General features: G+C 49.6%; 1 protein-coding gene across 1 annotated transcript; it reads left to right on the forward strand.

The window, feature by feature from the left end:
• The first annotated feature begins 209 nt into the window (after window positions 1-209).
• On the forward strand, window positions 210-1,646 carry LOC119298695 (actin-1-like). Its single transcript, XM_037575988.1, has 2 exons — window positions 210-746; window positions 839-1,646. The coding sequence occupies exons 1-2, from the start codon at window positions 293-295 to the stop codon at window positions 1,516-1,518; spliced, it is 1,134 nt and encodes a 377-aa protein (XP_037431885.1). The 5' UTR covers window positions 210-292; the 3' UTR covers window positions 1,519-1,646.
• The last annotated feature ends 920 nt before the right edge of the window (window positions 1,647-2,566 follow it).

A 2,566-nucleotide genomic window follows, 5' to 3' on the forward strand; every position in this document is an offset into this window, starting at 1 on the left:
GTTGGTGTGGAGATGAAAAGCGTATGCATGGAACTGCTCAAAAGAAAAGAGAAGAAGGAAAAAGTTAAAAGAGAGTCCCGTGGTGATGCATGGATTTGTGAGGCTGAGGACCCTCTTCCATGGAGGCGATGCGCGCGCGACGAGTGCGGGCCTCCGCTTCCACACCCCATAAATATTACCTGCCTCGGATCCATCCTTCACAGAAGGAGGTACTCCCTTGTGTTAGATCCAAGAAGCAACCACAAACAAGAATCAACAACAAGAGAGGAGGAGGAAGAAGAAGAGATCGAAGATGGCCGACGGCGAGGACATCCAGCCGCTGGTGTGCGACAACGGGACAGGTATGGTGAAGGCCGGGTTCGCCGGCGACGACGCGCCCCGGGCGGTGTTCCCCAGCATCGTGGGGCGGCCGCGGCACACGGGGGTCATGGTGGGCATGGGGCAGAAGGACGCGTACGTGGGCGACGAGGCGCAGTCCAAGCGTGGTATCCTCACCCTCAAGTACCCCATCGAGCACGGCATCGTCTCCAACTGGGACGACATGGAAAAGATCTGGCATCACACCTTCTACAACGAGCTCCGCGTGGCCCCCGAGGAGCATCCCGTCCTGCTCACCGAGGCGCCCCTCAACCCCAAGGCCAACCGTGAGAAGATGACCCAGATCATGTTCGAGACCTTCAACACCCCCGCCATGTACGTCGCCATCCAGGCCGTGCTCTCCCTCTACGCCTCCGGGCGAACCACCGGTACGTACGCATTACATCTTCTTCTCGTTTCTTTCTTTCATTCATCGTGTCCACCGTGATCATGATGATCGAAAAAAAAAAACATTTGCAAGGTATCGTGCTCGACTCCGGTGACGGTGTGAGCCACACGGTGCCCATCTACGAGGGGTACGCGCTGCCCCACGCCATCCTCCGTCTCGACCTCGCCGGACGCGACCTCACCGACCACCTCATGAAGATCCTCACGGAGCGCGGCTACTCCTTCACCACCACGGCGGAGCGCGAAATCGTCCGCGACATGAAGGAGAAGCTCTCCTATATCGCCCTCGACTACGACCAGGAGATGGAGACCTCCAAGACCAGCTCCTCCGTGGAGAAGAGCTACGAGCTGCCCGACGGCCAGGTCATCACAATCGGCGCCGAGCGCTTCCGCTGCCCGGAGGTGCTCTTCCAGCCATCCTTCATCGGGATGGAAGCCGCGGGGATCCACGAGACCACCTACAACTCCATCATGAAGTGTGATGTGGACATCAGGAAGGACCTCTACGGCAACATCGTCCTCAGTGGTGGCACCACCATGTTCACCGGCATCGCCGACAGGATGAGCAAGGAGATCACCGCCCTCGCGCCCAGCTCCATGAAGATCAAGGTCGTCGCCCCGCCCGAGAGGAAGTACAGTGTGTGGATCGGAGGCTCCATCCTCGCCTCCCTCAGCACCTTCCAGCAGATGTGGATCGCCAAGGCCGAGTACGACGAATCCGGACCATCCATCGTCCACCGGAAATGCTTCTAGATACTCATATATCCACCCCATTCCATCGTCATTATCTTACCTTATCATCATCATCATCATCATCACCAAACAAAACAAAAGTAAAGGCGCGCCGACGATGCATGGGATCATCACTACTACTGCTGCCGGGGCGCCCGTCCGATCGCCATCGATGATCCTTTTTTTTCCTTGTTTCCCTTTCTTTTTCTTTCTTGCCAATCTTTCTACATAAATCATGTTTTCTTTTCTCACTTCAATTTTATTTAATTGGAGAAGATGCTATCTATGCATCCCATTCCATCGTCATTTAATTTGATTTGTGGATGACGCGGTGGTGGTATGTTTGAATTCAATCTAATCCAATGGCCGGCTAGCGGCCGAGATGATTACTATTGATTATTATTTTTGTTAGAAAATCGATGTCACTCTTTTTATGTTCACAAACTCACGAGGAAAAATAATAATACGCGTGTTAATTACTATTCTCAACATCTACTGTAGTTTAGTCTAACTAGCCCTAGCTAATTTTCCATTGAATGTTAGTTACGGACTCCACTCAATGAATCTAGTTTCATATTTATAATTATTTAATATAACGTATATATTCAAACTTTTCAAAACTCACATGCAAACTATTTGGTGAGAAAAAAATAGATGCTAAATATATCTCAACTTCTAAAAGTCATAAGTAAAGGAATCGGTGAAATGTTTTGCATAGGTAGTAATAGATATCCGAATTTCAGGGGCCTCCTTTGACTCAAAGAAATTTCATGGGATGTTTGTTTGATTTTTATGGTTGGAGTCCTTTAGAAATATCCGTCCACTCCAACCTTGTCTGAGTTTACTCTGAGTTTACTTTAGTTCTCATGTGTTATTATTAACTCTTTCATCCAAATTCCACTAATTAGTTCTTAATCCTACAAGACAAGAGGAGATCAAAAACTCTAATCTTGTGGGGTTTTTTATCTTCTGTTCCCACATTCGAAAAATCCCATGAATATTTCAATAGCGGTCGGTTCTCCCTAGCGAACGATTCCTTCGCTAGTGGAGTAACGATCCACCAAACGAA

Source organism: Triticum dicoccoides, chromosome 5A (genome assembly GCF_002162155.2).
Source record: "Triticum dicoccoides isolate Atlit2015 ecotype Zavitan chromosome 5A, WEW_v2.0, whole genome shotgun sequence".
NCBI lineage: Eukaryota > Viridiplantae > Streptophyta > Magnoliopsida > Poales > Poaceae > Triticum > Triticum dicoccoides.